This window comes from Mesoplodon bidens, assembly GCF_964165515.1.
Source record: "Mesoplodon bidens genome assembly, chromosome: 3".
Taxonomy (NCBI): Eukaryota; Metazoa; Chordata; class Mammalia; order Artiodactyla; family Ziphiidae; genus Mesoplodon; species Mesoplodon bidens.
In genome coordinates this window covers 51,233,909-51,255,382 of record NC_138178.1, presented here as the reverse complement: position 1 = coordinate 51,255,382, position 21,474 = coordinate 51,233,909, and the positions used below count along the sequence as shown (strand labels likewise).

Sequence of the window (21,474 nt, the reverse complement as noted above, 5' to 3'; positions counted from 1 at the left end):
CATTCGGTATCTTTATGCCACTTTTAGCACATGCTCATTAATATCCTGTTCCATTTAGACATGCATCTGCCTGGTTTGGCTTAGCATGTAAATTCCGGGATCCCCTTTGCTTGGAGCTGTCATCAGTGTGGACAGGCACAAGGGTGGCATTGTTTCAGTCAACAGATATTTTCTGAGCACCTTCTCTGTGCTGGGCACTGTGCTAGGCTCTGGGGTTAAAGCAGCAGACAAGAGAAGTCAGATCCCTGCCTTCCTGGATCCTACATTCTCGTGGTGGCATCTCAGTGTAGCCCGTGGTCTGGGTCGCCTTTGACCAGACACTCCTGAGGGTTCTCCTCCACATGTGTCTTGAACTTAGCCTCCTTTTACCTCTACTCCTTGTATGGGCCCTGCCCCTTCCCCTTCTCTTCTTCCCCATCCCATCTCCCATCTTATGTCCAATCTCTTTGCTTCTTGAGATCCTACAATCGTTTTAGCTTCAGATAAGACTCACCCCATCCTTCCTGCAGTTCTCAGGCCCTGTGTCTTTTACAGTGGTCAGTCACATGGGCCTTACTCATTCAGTCAGCATGTGGCCTCTTCCTTCTCCAGGTTCCCTTACACTATCTTCTAGTGTTATTTCCTGGGCAGGAGTCTAGTCCCCGCAAGAAGATGAGCTCCATGGTTTATTCTTTCACCCCTGCACAGCGCCTTGCAAAAAGTTGGTGCTCATTAACTGTGCAGATTGTCTCTCCCACGTTGCCCTGCAGAGCTGTTTGCTGCCTCAAAAGACTCAGCTCTGCACCTCCCAACTCTGCAAGTGCAGCTTCTAGTTGCTTCTACTTCCAACTGGGCCTTGGGTTTGGACCCAGCCACCCTTGTTTGTCCCACTTCTGTCTCTCTTGGATCCACCAATCCTCCCCTCCGTAGCAGGTTCAGGCCTGCTCCAGTCTTGAGCAACTCAGACCAAGGCTAGACGTGTTGGGAAACAGCATACGTGGCTGGTACAAGCCTGCTGGGAGTGAGGCCCAGGTGTGCTGTGTGCTAGCTGTGTGACCTTAGGTAAGTTCATTCACCACTCAGTCTGTTTCTTATGTCATCTGAAAACCGGGGATGTTTATGATGCTGGCTTCCCACGGTACTTGAGAAGCTCACCTGCGAGGATGCCTGTGCAGCAGCTGGCGGGATGCCCAGCACACATTCAGTGTCGCTCCAGTGTTGTTGGTGATGGCGGAGCACACCCGGGAGCAGGGGGCCCTCTGGCCATTTCTCCCCTGTCTCCTCTTCAGGTCTGCAGCTCCCTTTGCTTCCAGCATTCCTCCCTGGTTCTGATTGGTTGCTCTGTGAAATAAGCAAGAGTCCTAGGGCATCTGAGTCTTTCCGTTTAACTACCAGTTCTCTTTCCTGAACTGGATCCTATCCCAGTCCCTCAGCTCCGCTGCCACAGGCTAGATCCTGCCAAGTGCAGGCGAATCACTTAAGTTCAACCCCGTCAGCCCCTTGTTGGGCTTCCCTGAGGTTACACCCCACACCTTCAACTGAACCAGAGGAGGGCCTCATGTCTGCCTGCTCCCTTCCCCCGCCCTCACTAGTCCTGTAGTACCGCCGGCTGCCCCCTCCAGCCATCTAGGCTGGGGGAGTGCCCTCCTTCCCACTCTGCTGGGTGCTCTCTCATGCCTCATTTCTCAGCAACCCGTCTTTGCTTGCCCTCCCTCCCCCCTTAGTCACTTTCTCCTCCCTGCCAAAAAAAATCACAGTGGAGAAGCTTGTCTTCGAGGGTTCCATTCAACTTGCTCTACATTAATGCTCCACTATGGTGACCCACCGCTGAGTCTTTCACTTGTAATGTAATCTAATAATTTACATGCACTTTGCAAGCAATACTCTCAGAGACTCACAACCTGCTTGAAATCACTCTGCTGTTACAGTATTTGAGCTGATGAGAGAGCAGCACGAGAAAGAGTAGCTATTGATACTACAATGGTATCGGGTAAGTCTGGGAACATAATGTTCGCCCAAGGTGAGGGTGTGCCGATGGATTATAATATCCCTCCTTAGAGAATCATTTAAGCTTGCTAAGGGTCTTTGATTGCTTTTTGGCTTGTAATTGGACTAGGCTAGGTCAAAGTATTGTAGGAATAGAAGCATAGGAAGCTAGAGGAAGTGAGCTAGGCATGGAATCCCATCTTCCTGGGATGCTGTGAAAATGTTTTCGTTTTGATATACTGTATGACTTTTACAGAATTAATTGGCACTGTGATTAGGTTGCTTTATTTCTTCCCTCAAACATGTTGGAAGCCGATCCTAATATGCAGTAGTAATGAAAATAGAGTAATGCTGTAATAATAGTACCATTGTAAAGTGAATTACACCATTAAGCATCTATTTTGTCTAACTTGTATTGTGATGGTGTGAGTGATACACACACATGCAGACTTAGAGTAGCTGGTCTTTAAGAAACAGACTCTAGCTAAGAAGCCCCAATGCTATATAATATTGAACAGTCAGTGAATGAAAATAAACCATTGTTCAGTGAAAAAGTGAATTTTTATGTATTTAAATATAAATTTATATATGTATACACACATATATACAAGTACAAACACATAAACACACACAGGCACACAAATATTGTACCAGTCAGGCAGATCAAGAAGAAGATACATGACTAACATTAAAGTGCTTGCCTGTGTTGCCTTTTTAGCAAATTGGCTGGCCTGCCTGGGGACAGGTATCAGTTACGGCAGGCCAAGTCAATAATAGTATCAAGGGTAGGGTTTGAAAACAAGGCTTCATGTATTTGTTTCAACCTTTTCATCCTTATTATATCTGGGAGCCTCTATGAGTTGACATGTCTCAAGTTGGGAAAGAAGCATTAATGGCCCAGGAACTCTGGTCATTTTATTTTGTCATTTGTCTCCCAAGGAAGGACATTGGCCAAACAACTTCTACCACAGCAGAAAGAGAGAGGCATATTTTTACGCCTTAAGTCATAAGCTAACCCTAGAGCAGAAACAGGATCTGAGAAGGTGGCATCAGATGTGGCTGCTCACAGTGGGGCATGTGAATTAAGAAGTCCCAGGATGAATTACACTTTGCTTTGGTTCCAGTGACTTTATCCCTGAACCTTCAGGAGAATTGGCATCAGTGGGGTAGTTTGGCAGTAAATGTGCATGGATTTCCAGCCATTTCCAGGGAGGTCCTGAAGACTTACCTGGTTAATCTCTAGGCTGGATTGCCGCCTCCAAGACCTCCTCTCTATGTTTTCGTGCAGAGGCCATCTGGAAGGGATTTTGTTGGTCATCTCCACCTCTCACCTGCCCTCACTCCAGGATCTTGCTTCTGCAGCATTGTCAGTCAGTACCACCACCTGGTAATCTGAAACCCCAGAAAGACCTCGTCCAAAGAGTTGAGATTTTATGTACTTTAGAATATATCCAACTTTCATATATATATAATGCTGGCTCTGATGACCAGAATATCAAAAGCAAATTTTCTTCATAAACAACTGCGCTTTCTGTATCTCAGGTCAACAATGTTGATTTTTTAAACTCTGTGAGCATTTGAGGAAAGAGTACACAGCATCCATGCCTGGCATCTGGATTAAGAATATATTTAGTGGAGAAATTTTATTGCAAACCTCGGTGAAAAAATATCAGTATCACATTGTGCCCAATAAAACATTATAATGAAAATTACCGTGGTGTTTGACAACATCCTGGTATTAATTGGTCTTGTCCATTATTATTTCTTAGTAGCAAACACACTCTGGTTTTATCGCTCATTAGTTACAGTCTTTATTGAAGTCACGTTTTGCTGCTTCAGCTCTGGTTACCTTCTTATTGGTCTCAGTTCCTGGAGGGCAGCGTTGTAAATTGCCTTGAGTTTTCTGTCCCACATCTCTGCCTCTTACTTTGTCGTTCAGTGAATGCCCTCAGGATGCCAGTGACGGTACAGGTTAGAATCAATATGTGAAAGATGAGCCAGCTGAGGGAAAACTGGGATGAGGCAAGAAAATCTAATATTCTTCGAAAGCTTCAGATATTTAAAGGTGATGCAATATATTGCCTCCTTTCATTGATACATCAGGTATTAATTGAGCACTTACTATGTGCCACATCCCCTGTTGGTCAGTGGAGGTACAGAGTTAAATTAAGGGAAGAATCGATAGGCAGAAGAGACCTATTAACTAGTAATTTCAAAAAAACATGGAGCGTGCTATAATAGAGATATTTACAAAATGTATAGTGCACAGAAGTGGGAGGAAACATTTCACGAGGAGTCAGGGAAGGCTTACTGAGTGGGTATCTCTGCCTAATTTTTGGAAGAATGGGGAGTGATTTGCTTAGAGGGCAAAAAGTGAGAGGGCATTCTGGGCCAGGGTTCATGAAGTGCAAGTTCATGGCACATTCAGGTAGGGTGAATGAGGTGGAGCCTGGCCTAAGCATAGACTGTGTGGGCAGGACTAGGAGATGAAGCTGGAGAAAGAAGACGGGGGCCAGGCAAAGCATTTTGGACCTTTTCCTAGGAAAAAATTTTGAGCAAGTGAAAAATATCTGATTTCTTTTTGGTAAAGTACTTAAGCCTGAGTATGTTGAGGTTGGGGTGGAGGATTGCCGGTGATAAGGAGCCAAGTTAGGAGACCTCTGTGGTGCTTCTGGAGAGACATGCTGCAGGCTGGGACCGGAACGGGGTGCGGAGGTGGGCTCTGAGGGAGCATTTCCCAGGGGGTGGAATTGGAGGCGCATGGTAGACGTTCCGACAGGAGTCAGCCCCAGAGTTGGGTGGAATTATTGGCTGGGACGGTTTGGGGTGTGATGTGAAGAGGGGAGACCGCAGGGGTTCCATTTTGGATGGGCTGAGTTGGAGGTGCCGGGGAAGTATCTGGAAATGTAGGTCTGGCAGGGAGCGTGTGACAGTATGGCACCTTTGGGATTAGGAAAACCAGTCTTTTAACCAGGGCCTGGAGCTCAGCAGGGACCGCCGGGCTGGAGATATTACGAAGCAGCATTTATGACAGGGGACTGGCAGGTGAAATTTTTACACAGGACATGTTTCTGGATTTTGAAGTGAAATCAGGAGAAAATAAGCCTAAGGTCCAGGTGGTTCTGGCTAAGAAAGTTAAGAGGATGGATTGGTGCAGTGACAGAGAAAAGTATCTCGGAAAACTGGCTTTGGACCTGGAAATCTTGTATTTACTAGAGGCACACACACACAGAACAAACCAAGAATGTCTTTAAATTCAGAGTGAGGTTTTAATACACTTTGCTGCTTCAGGTTGCATTTGAGTTTTATCTGCTTGGACGGTGGTCTTGTTCCCAACATGTCTAATTGGTGATTGTAGAGTTGTTGCTCTTTTTGTTTTTTTTTTAAACTTTCTACACAGTCCAGCATTGATTTATCCTGTCTCTAAAGGGAATCTGCCTCACACTTGACAGAACCTCAGGGTTGGGAGAAGTGGAATGCATAGTAGCTGTGGAGAGCCACATTGCCCAGGGAGAAAGCCTTTGTGGGAGAGAAGGTTGAAAGAGGGTCTTGAGAAAGGGTGTGAGATCTTCAAAGGATGGGTTTAGCCATGGGAAACTAAAAGAAAGAACTTTTTTTTTAAGTTGACCAGGAAGAGACAAAGAAATGCACAAGTGTTTGTTGGTGGGCTGGTGGTGATAATGTTGATACTGACTCTAGTGGGATCGCTATTCTGCACGTTTGCAGCACTTACTGTTTGCAAGGAGCTTTCCAGTATTCAGTAGCCTCCGGAGGCCCTGGAAGGAAGTTGATAATGTCGCAGGCCACAGAGTGACTAAAGAATAAAGACGTGTGTAATTAGGGGGACCTGTTGACTTGAAACAACTCCAGTGAGTGTGACAGGAGGGGCTTAGCCTGTTGGAAGGACCCTCTCTTTGCCTTCTGATGTGGTGGCCGAGCTCTTATTGTTTTCAGTGAGCCCTGACTAAACACTTTCCCCGCAGGTACGCCACTAATATGTCACATGAATTATTTGTGTTATCTCCGTGCTGTGAAATTAGAGGCCTCTCCCCACCGTGCGATGCGCAGATTAACACGAAAGCCTGTTTTGTATGGTATAAACCAGGCACATATCAGGGAACGGTTTTGTGTGTGTTTGATCTGACAGTGGGGAGGCCTTGGGACGCCAGTGTCTTCTAAGACCCGAAAGCTGAGCTCCGGCTGGAGTTTTCTTCAAAGAGGTTTAAATTTTATCCGTTGGCACTTCTGAGGAGGGGAAGGAAGGTTTGGAGTGGGTGATTCTGTGATGATTCTTTTCTTGCTGCTGTTTTCTTCTCGGTCTTTTTAACTTTGCAGAAAGCCCTTCCAGTTCTACGGTCAGACCCTGTTCAGGACGTTGGTGGCCAAACAGTCCCCTTTTGTTCAGTGAGCGTCCTATTTTTGTTGCTCTTGAAAGGTGCCCTTTGGGACAGCGGAGCCTTTCTTTGGGCTGTTTAGAATCAAGGCCTGAAGAAATCTAAACAGAAATCATTCTCAGCCCGGGCCAAGTGTCTCCTTTGCTTAGCGAGGCTAAGCTAACCCACACAAGATGAAATCTAACCAGCTGGTTACCTGAGAACCACCTTGGGGAGTTCTCCAGCCTGACTTCTTGCTTTGGCCACCATCCCAAGAGCCAGGGAAAGCTGAGGGTCACAGCCTTTCTGTGCAGAGATGCAGGAAGAGGGTTCCGGCTCCTAGTGAAGAAGCATAGGTTGGGTTATGTTTTAAAGGGTCCAGTGTCGGCCTGCAGAAGGTTGAGGCTCTGTAAGGATCCTGAGAGGAAGTAGCTCAGAGTAGATATTTATGATCATTAGCTTAGTTGTCTTAGAGTGGTGCAGTTTTTTCCCTTTATTGCTCAAGCTTTCAGGGAGTTCATTTTATTCCGTTTACTTACTTTTTCTTTTCAGAGAAAAAAGTATCCATAGCTTTAGCCCACCTCACATATTTCTATTATTCCCAGTTCTGCCTTTTTCTTTCACAAATTAGGTAAACTGAGTCATTTGAGAAAATTAGGGCATATATAGGATTTGATAGTTTAGAGGTTGTGCAGTTTGAGGTTATTTTATTTGCTTCTGTTTTAACAGGTGTGAGGTTAGGCTCTGTGATTTGAAACAGAATCTTTATTCCTGCCCCAAAGATCCTCTGGTTTAGGGCTCACAGACCTCATTGCACAAGTACTGCCTTCAGTTTTGGAATTTTTCTTTCCACTTTAGGTATCGCATGGGTCAATCAGATGGAATAGGGGAAGAGTTTTGGGCTTTGTTAGAGAAAGACTGGCTAGACAAGTTTGATCCCTCGGGGCAGTTTGGAACCTTCTTGAGCATGAGGTCATTGGTATATTTAAATTCTGAGCTTCCACTCGTACTGGTCAGTGAAGCTCTGTCCCTCCTCATTAACTGTATATTTTCCTCTGTGTTTCCAGAGGAGGAGACACCTGCCTGTCTGGGAAACCCCAGCATCCTGGGAGTGTCCATCCAGCTGGCCCCTGTGTATACAGACAACTGAAAAGTGAAGCAGTTTGGAGATGGGCATTGTTTTAAAGCTAAAGTCATATATTTCAGAAAGTTAAGGACTGGTTCTGTGACAGGGAAGTTGAGCTAAATATGCAGTTCTATTTTAATTTTCACTTTATGCCAAGGCGAAAGCATTGGTAGATAGGCTATAAATGTATAAGTAAGTCACTGCAAGAATAGCCCCTTGCAAAATGCAGATTTAGGAAGGCTAAATATTTTCTCACATACTTTAATGCACATGTATGACTAACCTCTGATTGAGTTCCTGAGAAAGGGATGTTGTATAACCACTTAACCTTGATCACTGTAATGAATTGCACAGCGGTCTGCACAACTGTAATGGAAGTATTTGGTTGTCTTAGCTTAGGCTGCAGTGACAGAATACCATAGACTGGGTGGCTTAAACCACGTTTATTTTCTCATGGTTCTGGAGCCTGGGAAGTTCAGACCCAGGTGCTGGCAGATTTGGTTCTTAACGAGGGGCCTCTTCCTGGCTTACCGATGGGCATCTTTTTACTCTATCCTCACATGGTGGAGAGAAGTCCGGTGTCTGTTCCTCTTCTTATAAAGGCACTAATCCCAATGGGGACCCCACCCTCATGACCTCATCTAAACCTGTTTACCTCCCAAAGATCTCACCTCCTAATATCATTACAGGGGGCAGCAGTTATGGCTTCAACATATGTATTTGGGAGGGGGCAGGGACACATACATATAGTCTATAATGTTGGTTGACACTTAACGCTTTCGAATAATTTTCAGGGTGGTCAATTTGTCTCCAAAAAGTTGTTTAAAATTCTTAACTTGCTCATTTGTTTGTTTAAACAGAATCCGATTTTTCTGTGTATGTTTTATCGTAGGCATGGCTGTGTCTCATCATATTCCTGTACTGTTTGAAAGCTACAGTAGTAAAGCCCAAGGTAATTAAGGCTGTGGTATCATTGTTTTAAATTAGTGTGGGTGATTTTTTTAATGTAATTCAATGACAAATTCCTTCCTATTCTGCATAATTGGATCACATGTTAATTTTGTGGCAAATAAAGATCTATTTTACATTTCTATTAGAAAGACAAGCCCCTGTGGCTAGGTCTGAATTTGGATGTTTGCTGTTGGTGGTACTGAAGCAGTGAGCCTTTCAGAGTCGATTCAACTTCTAAAAAACACGCATCTGTGACTCTTTTGGGTAAGGAAAGAGTTTTCAATCTAAAGGTCATAAACAGGCATAGGTTTCACATAGAAACAAATATTGAGAAGACAAGGAAATGAAGTATACAAGCACTAATGCAAGCAGAGAATAACTAATTCATAGGTTATCCAGTATGTTCTATATTCCCCAAAACGTTGACCTTTGCCTCAAGCACATCTGTTTGTGAATGGTTATCTGTATGATTAATGCCTTGGGAGTTTGCATGAAGCAAAATAATAAAGATAAGTTGTGAGTAGTGCACTAAACCAGTAATCAAGAGACCTGGGTTCTCATCCCAGCTTGACCATTCATCATGGAAGTGGCTTTGAGCAACTGGCTTTCACCACCACCACCTCCTCCCACCCTCCCCCAGCCCCCCAGCCCCACCTTCTTCAGGTGAGTCCCAGGTGTAGCTTACGGAGGCACTGAGCTACAAGTTCTGCCAGCTCTGACCTTCTGTGACCTTGTGACTAAGACCCAAGTTTTAAATGCAACAATGAATATACATTCCTTATTTTTTTCTCCCTTTTTTAAAAAAAAGAGGTATAATTTACATATCATAAAATTCACCCTTCTGAAGTGTACAAGTCAATGATTTTTAGTAAATTTATACAGTTGTATAACCACCACCACAATCCAGTTGTGGAACACCTTCTGTCACCCCCAAAAGATCCCTCATGCTCATTTGTTGTCACTACACCCTCCTATGGCCCAGTCTAAGGGTCATTCATCTACTTTCTGTCCCTGGAGATTTGCCTTTTCTGGATGTTTATTTAAATGTAATCATATAATATGTGGTCTTTTGTGTCTGACCTACTTTACTTAGTATCATGGTTTTGGAGTTCATCTGTGTTGTAGCAGGTATTGGTATATGGGTCCTTTTTATTGCTGAATCCTATTCCATTGTATGGACATACCACATTTGCTTTATCCATTCATTCATTGATAGTTCCCTTTTTCTTCCTTTTTTGTCCTGTGGGGCACTTATTCTCACTGTAGCCTGCTCCATATGGGGAAAGAACAGATCTCTCTTAGAGAAATGCTAATTCTTGATCTCATATCTTCTTTAGTAGAAGAGGCCAGAATTTTGTGTTTAAACCACTTAAAATCTTGCAAGTTAGTGGACTGAGCTGTCTGGGTCATTGAAAATGTGATCAAACAACCATGTAGTAACTATCAGTAAATGGGAAAACACTAGCTGTGGACCCTTCTCCATGATATACAATTAATGTAAATGTGAGGTTTCCCCATAAATGAACTTGACTCAAAAGCTTTACCAATGTTGTTTGTTGTTTTACACATTGGGTGATGAAATACTTGGAAGCAAGTGTTAAGGATACTGGCCATTACTTTGACATAATAATGTTACTTTTCAGCATTTTCCTCTGAAAGTCATCAGAATTATTATGAGCACCAACAAATCCAGAGAGGGAAATACTTGCAGAGAAATTCATGCTTCACTTTTCAGCTATGAATCACAAAGACCACTGAATATAATTGTGAAGAAAAGGTGGATAGATTGAGAGAAGCTTGATTAAGTATTCGGGCCATTGATTTCTTGAAAGAGATGCCATAGGCTAGACCCTAGGGATTTCGATATTTGGTGTTCTTTTTGTGTTGTGAGTGAAAATGAGATGTGTAGGCCATGTGGTAGGCTCTTAGCTAATGGAGGATAGCAATTCAGTACTCTTGATGCTTCTCAAATGGTTCTCCAGTTTGGAGTTTACCTCTTCCTTGTGGCTAATTGTGGCTAATCTGCAATATGTTTCTATCTTCATCTATTCCCAGGTCCATTCAATTTTCTTGGTTAGTGTGTCATGAAGGATGAAGGAGAAAGGCTACTCCCTTTGTCTTTCTCACCTCCATGGGTTCAGTATGTTTTGTAGCCATGCTCTAGTCTAAATCTCAGAACTTGGACCCATAAGTAGTGTGTGTGAATGTGTGTGCATGTATGTACATACGTTTATGTACACACATAGATTCACACACATGTATATTCTTCCAACTACATAATACGGCTAGGCTTCTGTAAGCCAGCAGCTTGACTCCGTTTTATTTAGCATGCTAATTATAAACAGCATCAGTAATATCTTTTGGAATTTAGATGTTAGACTGTTTACTATTCCCAGTGGTGGAGGTGATGTTTAGAGCATCACACCCTGCCTCTTGGATCCTGGGAAAGCTTTGCCTTGGTTGAATCCATATGGTAGGTTACTGTAGAGAAAGATAAACCAGGACATTCTTTAGTAAACCTCAGACCCTCCTTTGTGCAGAGCCTGAGCTATGGTAGCTGTGGGCAGAGAAGCCTGCCCAGGGCTGGGTGCTTCCAGGCCTTCCTAAGGATGAGCAGGCTGCATCCAGGCATGATCACATTCTTACCCTTCTCTCCCATGGCTTTAAAGAGGGAAAAAATTTCCTCCTCTCATGCAGGAAGGAAGCAGTTAGGAGAAAAGTGTCATGTCACTTTGTGGGTGGGGTGAGGGAGGGAAGGCCAGTGGCCTGTCTTATTTGGACCCATGTTACAGTATTATCACAGTTGATCATTACTAGAAGTATTTATGTATGAGTCTCTGCCTAAATCGTGAGATCCTTGAGGATAGAGATGCAGTAGAATTACCTCTGTGTTTTCCAGTGATCCCAACACAGGGCTTTGCATACATCAGGCACTCAACTATCGTTTTGTGAATAAGTAGATGATGAGTAGATACTTTCCATATAACAAATGGTATCTGTGACAATGTTAGCATTCACTGTAGGGCCTGCTACTGTTGCTGGGAGCCAAAGATAGAGAAATAAAGGACCCAGTCCCTGGCTCTCTCCCTCTGCACCTCCCTCCCTCCTCCTCTCTTCTACCTTCCACAACCATGTATTCAGTTCTTGTGCTTACCAGGCCCTGTACTAGGCATTTAGGTTATAGATATGAAATAAAATATTACCCTGTACTAGGCATTTAGGTTACAGATATGAAGTAAAATATTATCTGTATCTTTAGTGAGTTTGCAAGAACAGTTACCTTCATGTGTGATTTGATAAGAGTTCCTAATAGTTACGAGCTCCTACTTATTGGTTACTTACTCTGCTCCAGGCCCTGAGCACACTGAGCTCAGCTCTTAAAATTCTCTCTACCTCCCTATGAGGCAAGTATTATGTCCCCGTCTTGCAGATAGAAGACTGAGGCCTCTTGTGAGTGGCTTAGTCAGAGCCCAGGACATGGACCTCTCCTACCACAGCTCACGTCCTCTTCCCCTTCCCCTGACTGTGATAACGGTGTCTAGACAGCAGCCCTGGGGCCCCGGGGGCCTTTTTGTCTCTGTTTATGCTCCTTTCCATCTGCAGAGGTGGGAGGTTGCAGTCTCAGTGGATGGAGCTCCTTGGAGTTGTGCAGGGTTCAGCCAAGTCAGCTGACCACAGCCTCCCTGCGAGATGGTTCTTTACTCTCTCTTGCCCTCTGGCTGTTCCTGTGGCAGCTTCTTCATCATTCCAGTTGCAGGTTTTCCTTTCATTCCTTAGGTATCCTGTTGCCCTTCCCGGGCTGGAGGTGGTCCTGCCAGAGAACTCCTTGAGATTTAACTCTTCCTCACTGCCCTGGCCGACTTCCGGCTGACTAGACAAAGCGAAACCCCGATTCCTGCATACAGTCCTGACAAGTAACTTTAACCGACTGTTCAGAGCAACCTGTGATTGCGGCTTGGCAGCTGCATGTGCCATGGACTGTGACTATTAAAGATGCCGAGTTTACCACGTGCCAGGGCCCGTGAACATATCCTCAGAACCTCCCCCAGCTCCTTCAGCGCTTTGCAGCCCTAACAGGAGCTGCCAACGGAGAAGCTGCTGAACTTGGCATTGGCTGGGGCATGGTTTTATTCAGCCAGACTCTTGTGGGCTTGCCGCCCCTGGTATGGAAGCCGTCCGTACAAGGAAAGTCATAATTATTACCATGGACCCTTCTCTGGTTCACTGCTTTCGCAAGAAGGGGGGAAACCCAAACTTCATAAAGTTAGTGAGACTTGCCTGGGCCCACATGTGACACGTTGGTATTTCGAGGCAGGGTTTGGCCCGGTGCAGGGCAAACAACGTGAGAACAGCAACGGTGCCGACCAGCACACTGAAGTTTTTAGACTGAAAAGCCTGAACAGAATGTTCAGCTGGAGCTGGGGACATATTCCTTTCCTATTTTATCTCTGCCATAAGCCTCGGGGCTGATTGGAAAACACACCCGCCGCAGGATGTGGATAGCCAGGATTTTATGTTTATTTCTTAGACCTGCTCGTGCACTGTCTCTCGGTCTCTCTCCTTCCCTCCCTCCTCCACCCCGCTGCCCCTCTCCCCCTGCTTCCCTCTCCTCTTTCTCTCCCTCCCTCCCATCTTCTCTCTCAAGCTCTTTTGGGTGAAATCTGAAAGCTGCTCCTCATTTTACTGGTGAGGAAGTATTCTTTCTCCTTATAGAACAGTGCTAACTTGCCTGACATTGACACTAAGACCCAAGTGATTTTTGCAAATGCAAATCTAATATACCGCTCCCTTGCTTAAAACCCTTCATTGAATTCCTATTGCTCTTAAAATAAAATCCATACCCTTTAACATAGCCTAAACTGGTCCCTGTCTAGCTTTCAAGCCTCATCCTGCACCTGTCTCCTCATCACCCCATCTTCCCCGCACTCACATACATACTCTGTTCTCTAGCTGTACTGAACTTTGGTGCTCAAACATGAATACTTTTTCGCCTTCACCTGCTTTCCCTTATACCTGTGTCCTATTCACTCCACTGATTTGCCCGTCACTCATTCATTAAGTAAGCAATTACAGAGCACCTCCCCGGTGCCAGGTACTGTTCTGAATCCTAGGGATACAGCAGTGCCGACAGTCTTCCCTTGCTCTCACAGATTGAAGTCCTCCCTTGCTAATCCTGTTCATCTGATGGATCTCAGCTTGGATTTGCTTGTTCCTGGAGGCTTTCCCTGACCTCTCTCCTCTGGGTTAGATATATTTCCTTGGCCTTTTAGATCACCTGTATTTCTACTGTCAAAGTATCTGAATCCAGAGTTTTGAGCTCTTTGAGAGCGGGGAAATTCCTTGACCAGGGTGGCACATAGTAGGTGCTCAGTAAAAACCTGTTGAAGAAGTGAATGAAGGATGCATTTAACATGGAAGGCTCTTAGTGAGAAAAATGTTCTCCCTGCAGTCATTTCAAACAAAATGCATTCTCCACGTTGTCAACAAGTTGGCAGTGGCCTCTGACCAATAGGAGGAACCAATTGTGTAGATGATGTTTTGACTGTCAGTCAAATTGTTGCTTCTTTATAGGTAATTTGTCTTCCTGGTTGCTTTTAACCTTTTCTCTGTCTTTGCTGTTCTGCAGGGTCGCTATGATATGTTTATTTGTGGATTTATGTGTTCATTCTGCTCAGGATTCGGTGTGCTTATTCATTCTGATAATGCTTTCCTTCTGGAAAATTCTCAGATCTTGTCTCTTTTCTCTCTCTTTCTGAAACTCCTTTTAGATGTATGTGAGATCTCATTTCATCTTCTGTTTCTCTTCTCTTTCATATCTTTTATCTCTGTTTCTCTCTGTTCAACATTCTGGGCAATCTCCTTGCTTTTTTCTTTGAGTTCACTAACCTTCTATGTCTAATTTGCGTCTAAACTGCCCATTGAATTTTTTACATGGTTGTTTAATATGCATACAAGGAAATAATCGTGGCATTACCTGTGAATACTCTTCTGTAATTGTCACCCAGATCAAGATAGAGGACATTGCCTGTTCCCAAAGCTAAATGTTCTTTCGACTTCCATTGTCATAGATTAGTTTTGCTTGTACTGGGTTTCATATGAGTGGAAACATACCAAACATATTCTTTTGTGTCACGTTCTTTGAGTTTTTAATTTTAAATGACTAATATTTGTCCTATCTAGAAATTTTTTTCAAATTTGTCTATTTTTTGCCATAGTGTTCTGTTGCTTCATTGTTTATCCTCTTTCTTTTTTTTTTAACCTCTTTAATAATTTCAGAGTAGCTTATTCTATAGAACCTACTATAATATTCTATTATGTCAAGTTTTTATGGTGCTAATTTTTAAATTTGTATCTGATGTATAATGGATCTTTTCCTTATGTAGTTTTTGATTACAGATTCATCTTCGATCAGAATTTTTCATCAGAGAGTCCTGTATATATGGAGCTGTAGAAGTGTTCCTGTCTTACAGCACAAGAGTAGTATAAATTCAGAACCCGGATACAGTTACATATTACATTGGTTTAGGATTTCAACTTCTTATAGGAGATTTTTTTTTTTATTACCCACCTGGAATTCTCAGTAGGTGGCGAGTTTCTTTTTCACTTCCTTTGGTCAGAGGTAGAGTTTTTGTAGTGTTTCTTTCATGAAGGGGGAAATTTTTTATGGATCTCTGTTTTAGTAGAGATCTCAGTTCTAACTTCTGGCCTAGCAAGGGTACAAGGTCACGTCTCCCATCGCTGTGAGGGTGTTAGGACCCTGGCCCCTATGTGCCCTCCCCAAGGTGTGTACATATAGGGATGTGTCCCCCCGCCCCCAACCCAGGCCATCGCTGCATCATGACGTCATTACTTTTCTGACTCTAACATTTTTGCTTTGTTTCTGGCCTCTGTGTTTCATCCTAAGTTTTGCTTCTGGTAAGCTTGTATAACAGAATACACTATGGAGGCCCACCCAGATCTCCTGAATCCAGATCTTTAGAAGGAGGACATAAAAACCCTGTGTGTTTAGGAAATGCCCCAGGTGGCTATTAAAATCAGGCAAGTGTGAGACATGTTACATATGGTAATCTCTTAGGTTCTGTTTAGTCTGTGATATTACGAGGACCTAATGTTTCTTTCTCTGTTTCTGTCCATCCTCCTTTATCTTACCTCTCACATCACATCCCTACAAAAGTGGGCATTGAAATGTCTAATCTGGATATTCAGGCAAAAATGAGTTGGTCTCATTCTATTTTGAGTTACATTAATCTTCCCTGGCCCATGGCTGGAGGAGGCCCTGTGAGACAGTGGTTCACTATTTTCTGTCTCTGTCTCATCAGAAATGTCATGATAACCCAGTGGTGTGCAAACTTTTGAAGAACAATAGAATTACTAAATACTTTAGTTAATTCAGAAATATTTCCTGGAAAAATTTGAGTTAATATGCAGGGTTTGAAGATACTTGTGCAGTTAAGTACCCACAGGACTGAATCTGACTAGAGGCAAATCACCCAATTACTGGCAGGGAATGAAATCATGTTTACAGAGAAACCTTCAGAATCCCACCTGCCCCTGTTTCATCTCTTCACCATTTTTTTTGGCTCACAGCATGATTGCATTGTTTTGGGGGCCTGATTCCAGATATATTTCTTAGTGGATTATTCTACCCGCCTCTCTTACCAGCCACCATGGCTACTGTGCGATATAAGAAACCACCTGTAATTCTTTCCCTTTATTTTGAAGAAGCAGCAGGTTCATGGGTGTGGCAACAAATTCACAGAGACTTTGACATTCACAACATTTAGTAAGATTGGTCAACCTGGTCTGATCTTGCTTGGGCACCTGGGTCTGAAAACAATAGCTACCCATCCTTTGGGTTTGTGCATGGTACCTCCAAGAAATGCCTCAACTTCCAAAACAAAAACCCAAATGTAAATTACGAGGGTGGCATGGAAGATAATAATTGTTATGAAGACTGATTTAGAAAAACCGTTTATTGTGCTGCTCTATCGCTGTGAAAAAATATGTAGCTTCTTGCATTTGTTAAAACCAGCCGGCTTCTGCTTTCTGGTCTCAAAACACGCTTTGCATTTTTTTTTGTTTCCCCTGGGACTGTCAATTTAATTCAGGAATGATCTAATTATGAGGAAGTGAATCCAGTCCTCTGGATCATACGTGTTGACTACCGTGGGAGAAGCCCTGGCAGATGGTTAGTTCAGAGTGAATTTACCTTGGGATTGGGGCTTTAGACTGACAGCTTTTTTCACTCAATTATGTGCAACAACTGCCAAAAGGACAGCATTGAGCTTGATGCAGATCACGACTGTTGCAGGCGTTGATAAAGTTTAAGCCCATGCCCTGAGTCAGCCAAACTTGTTAGGGTGTTTCAAGGCACCATATTGTGAAAGGAAAACAAAGCCCAGTGATGCACAGAGGAATATGAGGCCCCTCCTTTAAAATGCAGGTATTTATTTCCTTTTCCAGGTCAGTTCCTTTATTTAGGCCTCTGTTTTGGTGTCCTGTCAGTGATTCATTAGGTATCTCTTGCAGTTGGCTTTTGCTCTGGGCCCCGCGGACCCTGCAGTGACGCTGTGTTCCCCAAAGTTAATTTATTACTATTTTATTTGGGATGCACAATGACCCCACTCTCCATGCCTTGCCTACCCTGGATGGCTCTCTAAACACCTGAGAGGCAGGGTCTCAAAAGGAGAGAGACCTTCCCAGCGGGTGGGGTGCTTCCTTATGTCGTCGAGAAGGCCCACATAGCTTTCTAGGCCATTCCTCAGCAAGTCAGCTTAGGCCAGAAACTGTGCAGAGTGATTCTTCTCCCTGACTTCTGCCGGGTGGCGCTCGGCAGTCTCCAGTCCTCACCGCAATGGACAACTTTGACTTCTTTCTGTCTCTTTCCGCTCCCCAAAGAGTCCCTTGACTTAGTGCTGTGTTTCTGTGGTGTCCAAGGTCAGGACCCATTAAGATGTTTTTGAGCAGGGCAACGAGAGAAATTGCTTCCTGCAAACCATGGTCTTGGAGGTGGGCCTATCAGAGGGGCTCCTTTGCCCATCCCCACCCCCAGTACCAGGCCTTCCTCACCCTCCATCCTTCACCCCAGAGGCGCCCAGGTGCCCAGCAGTGCTGCACAGCTGGTTCAGTGTTGTTATTTCTGTTTTACAAGCCTGGGGAATCTGAGCCTGAAACTCCTCAGTCAGGTATATGCCATTGTCAGCCCATTATCAGTTTCCTGATTTACTGTGTAAGCAGTTTTGATCATCCCTGTCATATTTGATTACATCCCCCCCCCTTCCCATAACATCTCGATGTAATTGGTTGGGTAAACTCAACCTCAGTCCAGTAGTTTGCTTGGAATATACTTTCACCTTCTATCTGTGTGACTAAGATGGTTTTCAATTGCTCTGCTCAGGGAAAATCAGGCTTCGAGCACCAGGCCCTTAGCTGCAGAAGCAAATCACCTGGGGCAGGTGGCACAGGCCTGGGATAGCTGGGGGCTTCGGTTAAGCTTCAGGACTCGAAATGGAATTTTCTTTCCTCCCCTGCTCGGGCCAACAGTGGTGTGTGTTTCTGTGTGTGTGTTCTTCAGCATCCAGAGAGTATTCATGTTGTATCTGTACCTGGGACCACTGGACAGACCTCTTTTCCATACTTCATCTTTCTTAGAAGTTGGATGTGTTTGGTTTTATTTTTTGTTCCAGGAGGAACAATGAGGAAAAGGAGCTTTATTTTTTCCATTTTTCTCTTTTTCTTTTCTCCCCTCCCCCCCAGTGGTGCTGCTCCTGAGGGCAAAGAAGGAGGAATCAGTATGCTTTGACAATGGGGCATTTTTGGTCAGTTAAGTGTTTTGGTTAATTATGGGTTAATCTGAAATACAGAAGCTACTTGGAAATCTTTCTTACTAACATTAATTTGTCCTACAATTTAGCACCCAGAAGAGCTCTAAGGCTTCATGGAGAAGGTAGTTGTAGAATTGAGATTGGAAGAATGAATAAGATTTAGAGAAGGACCGGTGGTTGGGCAGGTGAGAGACAGGTGTTTCTGCTTCTAGGGGGCCACACCCTCAGCAAAGGCAGGAAAGCTGGAAAGCCAGGGTGGGGAAAGGGACAGGCCTCCTGGTATGTGGGTGGAGGAAGGGGGAATAAAGGCGAGTCATAGGAATTAGCAAAGAGAGTAAGGTTCTTGATTACTTTGGGCTTTGGAGTTTGAATTTAAGTCTGTGGGCACTTGGGAGCCATGGAAGGTTTTTGAGCGAGGGGTGGCATCATCAGAATTATGCTTCCAGCAAAGTAAACATAACAGCTGCATACAGAGTTGTCTTTTCCTTTTAGAGGAAAATATAATGCAGGCCAAAGCTGTATCAATGCTTGAATAGTAATTATTTTAAAGAACTGTCATTCTAGCATAAACCTTTTTTGGAGAATATTTCCTTCCAGGACACAAACTTTCCTGGGAGTCATCCTTGAGAATTTCTGCAGTCTGGTCTTAGCACACAGAAGCCAGATCCCACTCATTGGCATATCCCACCAGCGTGATTCTGCAGAATAGTACTCATTCCCAAATATCCATGATCAGAATGTTTAGCAAGTGCAGATGTGGATGTGACAAGGATGAAAATGTGGATCAGTCATCGGCGGTAATTTCCCCTGGTTATTTTCTTAGATCTAAATTTAAAGCGGGATGGGAAGACGTTATGATGGTTTATTTCACACAAGCTAGACTTTCTCTTTTAGAAGAATCTGGCTGTCTGGTCATTACTGGACTGCTCCGCTTTCTGTTCAAGATTCTGTTCTTTTGCTCATCATGATTTCTTTTCATGAATGTTAACTTTTAAAGTGGTGTATTAAAATATTATTTATCTTGATCCCTGAGTTTTTTGGCCCCCTTTAAATTTTGTGTCTGAGGTACCTCGCTTGCTTGCTTAGTCTGGCCCCATTGAGTTTACAAAACAGAGTGGAAAATCTTCTCCATGCTGCGAATTTTTTTCAGCATCTCTTCCAGTCTGCTCTGTCCTTGTAAAATATGCCCCTCACACCACACGAAACAAACAACAAATAAACCAACACAGCTCTCCAGCCTCCATGAACTCCCTGGGGGTCTCTAGTGGTGATGGCTTCTTTCCTGGCCACCCCTCCTCCCCATCAGGTTTTGAGATATGCAGGGGAAGAACATCTTATCCGTGGACACCTCTTTGTCGAGATTGAGTTCACCAGGGCTCTTTGGATGGGGTCCAGGACAAACCCACTTCATAATGAGTTCTGCTGGGGAGTGAAGAGGATGGGCAACATGGTCCAGTGGATTTATCTCTTTTGACATTTTGACAGTGAATGTCCTTCTCTTGGCCTCACCTGACATAACCCAGTTTAGAATGAGAGGTTCCCTGCAGAGTTACTCCTTGTCTGAAATGAACAAAGGTCTGCCAATAAAACCAGAGGGAGAAATGATAGACTTGGGCGGGCCTCCTGGAGAGTTAACCCTCGTCCTTATTTTGCAGTTGACAAACCTGAGGCACAGGGACGTGATGGGGCTCCTCCTTAGCCCCGCGGCTGGCAGTGCAGGGCCAGGCCTAGAACCCAGGCCACAGTTCCTCCCCGGGTAGCCTTCGCCACGCTGTGGCCATGGTGGAGCCCTCTCCTGGGCATGGGGATCCACTTTGTTCTCGCTGGAAAGCAACTGGTTATTAAAGCCTTGCCCTGATTCTAGGTTTCAGTGCCTTTCCTTCCGGACTGCATTAGGCCCCCTAAGTGCCTTTATTGCCATGTGGGGAGAGAGAAAATGCAGACAGCTTGGTAGTTGAACAACCATGCTCTTGTCAGCCCTTGGTGTCGTCCAAGCAGCTATTACAGGGGGCTAGTGCCCTAACATGGCACAGGCTGGCCGGTCTGGCCTTCTCCAGCAGCTCCTGAACCAGCGCCTGTGGTCCACGGGGCAGTGTGGCTTTAAATTTTCGTTGTTTCCTAAGTTCTGCTCTGGCAAGCCAGCTCTGCCTTAAACCTGCAGAGTTAAATTTACCCCGACTGACAACTGTATATGCAGGGTTTAGTTACATAACAGCAGTTGCTGCCTTTCACATCGTGCTAATCCAAACATGGGGCTCAAAGAGACCATGAAAACGCAGCCTTCCGTTTGGTGCGCTCCATGGGTGACTGGCTTATACGTCTTTGAATTTTTTTAAACACTGTAACAATTATCCCATTATCCTGACTTGGGTGCCATTAGGTGACTTTTTAAAATATCTTAATTATTAGGTTAGCAGATGCTGTGTGCACATGTGCAATTTGTTAATTTATGCTGTTTGAAATGAAATCCAGTTGTTTGCAGCGTCTTTCATAATATTATGGCTAACTGAATAGGAGTGCTGCTGGAATTGTAAGGCTCCTCGCAGGGAAAATGTGCATGCGAGCCCCCGTGTACTCTTTGATCATAGCCTTGTGTGCTGTTGTGTTACTTCTCTGTGGCTCTCACCTCCCCACTTTTCCTCTGAGAAGATCATTAGATCCCTTGCAACCTGTAGTGGGCCGGTGGGCCAGGCATAGTGTCTTAAGAGCTGCTGCAGCCAGAAAAGGAGGCTTTTCCATCTTGAAGCAGCCTTGGCTTGTTGGGGGACTGCTGAGCTGCTTGAGTTGTCACACAGAGACTCAGGGGGTCTGAGGACTGGTGACACATGTTACTGGTTGGTTGATGGTCTAATCTTGCCAGGTATTCAGCACAAGCTGCTCCTTAGCTATTCAAGCAAGCTCTAAATATTTATTGAGGAGGTACTGCTCGCGATACTAAATAGACATGATTTGATGGGGCAAAAATACATGGCTTTTGGGGTCAGATCTGGCTTTGAATTCTGGCTTTTGGCTTACCTACAGTGTGGCCTTGGACAAGTAATTTTATGTCCTTAAGGCTCAGTTTCTACAAAGGCAGTAGAAATATCCATCTAATAGCATACCGATCAAGATTATAAAACGGCCAGCAATGTGCTTGGCGCATATGAGATGCTCACTAAATGGTCAGACCTTCCTTTTATTGCTCTTGGACACTCATGTGGAATAGAAAGACATCTGTGGCCTCAGGAGATTACTG

General features: G+C 44.3%; 1 protein-coding gene across 1 annotated transcript in view; it reads left to right on the top strand.

The window, feature by feature from the left end:
- LOC308614738 (nuclear receptor ROR-alpha-like) overlaps nucleotides 1-21,474 on the top strand; it is a 46,458-nt gene that overhangs the window by 11,417 nt on the left and 13,567 nt on the right. The window contains exon 2 of the mRNA XM_081229377.1: nucleotides 8,357-8,416. Coding sequence (XP_081085503.1) covers nucleotides 8,357-8,416 — 60 coding nt within the window. The remainder of the gene's footprint in view (nucleotides 1-8,356; nucleotides 8,417-21,474) is intronic.